The sequence below is a fragment of the Helobdella robusta genome (assembly GCF_000326865.2).
Source record: "Helobdella robusta unplaced genomic scaffold HELROscaffold_53, whole genome shotgun sequence".
Taxonomy (NCBI): domain Eukaryota; kingdom Metazoa; phylum Annelida; class Clitellata; order Rhynchobdellida; family Glossiphoniidae; genus Helobdella; species Helobdella robusta.
This window is the reverse complement of record NW_008705278.1, coordinates 972,584-973,743: the sequence shown is the minus strand read 5'-3', so window position 1 is coordinate 973,743 and position 1,160 is coordinate 972,584. Positions and strand designations below refer to the sequence as shown.

The window sequence follows — 1,160 nt, the reverse complement described above, 5'->3', positions numbered from 1 at the left end:
TTAACATACATACATATATACATTCATACATACATACATACACACATACATACATAATATATACAATTACACACACATACATACACGCACACACAAAACATACAAATAAACATACATACATATATACAGATATTTGTATGTAAGTAGGTACGCTTCAACATCAGCAATATTTTACGCAGTCATAGAAACAAGTGCGACAATGAATCAAGCAATCAACCAGCTTAAAACCGTTGCTATTTGTATTGGTAACTATAATTTATCATAATTTTTAATATAATTAATAAATAATGTTAATATGAAACACACAGACAAACGACTGAATACATACAAACACATTCACACAAACATTCACACATATACGTAAATAACACAGAGAAGTAAGAAAAAGAAAGAAGGAGAGAGAGAGAGAAGAAGAGAGAAAGAAAAAGAAAAAAAGCGAGAGAAAAAGAAAGAGAGAAAAAAAGAGAGAAACACGCATATATCACAACATATATCAAAGGCAAATCTGGGTTTTCAAACTTTTTTCGCACACTAAAGCAAACAAAACACACGCACACACACCACACACACACAAACATACACACAAACAAAAAAAGTTTTTGATCTACCTTGAAAGAATTGAAAAATTTAAGTAAAATCAGACACGATGAAGTCATGGTAACTGTGATAAGGCTCATAGCGAGCTCATGAAGCTAGCCACTTGAGCCCAAAATGCAAAGAGCGAATCGAACGTGCTTACGTAAGGATATTTTAACGCATCTAGGCATTTAAAGGACAAATTTGATGTAATGTGCTTACTTTTAAATTTAGATTTTCTAAATGTAGTTTTAGTTTAAATACTGCTACTAAATTACTCAATTACTACTGCTGTTACAGCTACCATAAGTTATTAGATTTATATTCATTATAGATTAAATAATAGTGTGAACGATTCTGTTTTGCTTTGTAAGCCTTTTCACGTAGTAATTAAGTTATCAATTGAGTTAATTAAATGTTTGTAGTACTAGTGACAGTTAATATTGAGGTAAATTTTCACGTAGTAATTAAGTTATCAATTGAGTTAATTAAATGTTTGTAGTACTAGTGACAGTTAATATTGAGGTAAATTTACACACACTCACATTTTAAAGTAAATTTACACATTTTACTGATTTTACTGG

General features: G+C 29.8%; 1 protein-coding gene across 1 annotated transcript in view; it reads left to right on the top strand.

Moving 5' to 3' along the window:
- Nucleotides 1-711: 711 nt before the first annotated feature.
- HELRODRAFT_179333 (hypothetical protein) overlaps nt 712-1,160 on the top strand; it is a gene marked incomplete at both ends in the record, with an annotated part of 5,820 nt that continues 5,371 nt past the window's right edge. The window contains one exon of the mRNA XM_009028173.1: nt 712-739. Within this exon, the coding sequence (XP_009026421.1) occupies nt 712-739 (28 nt within the window). The remainder of the gene's footprint in view (nt 740-1,160) is intronic.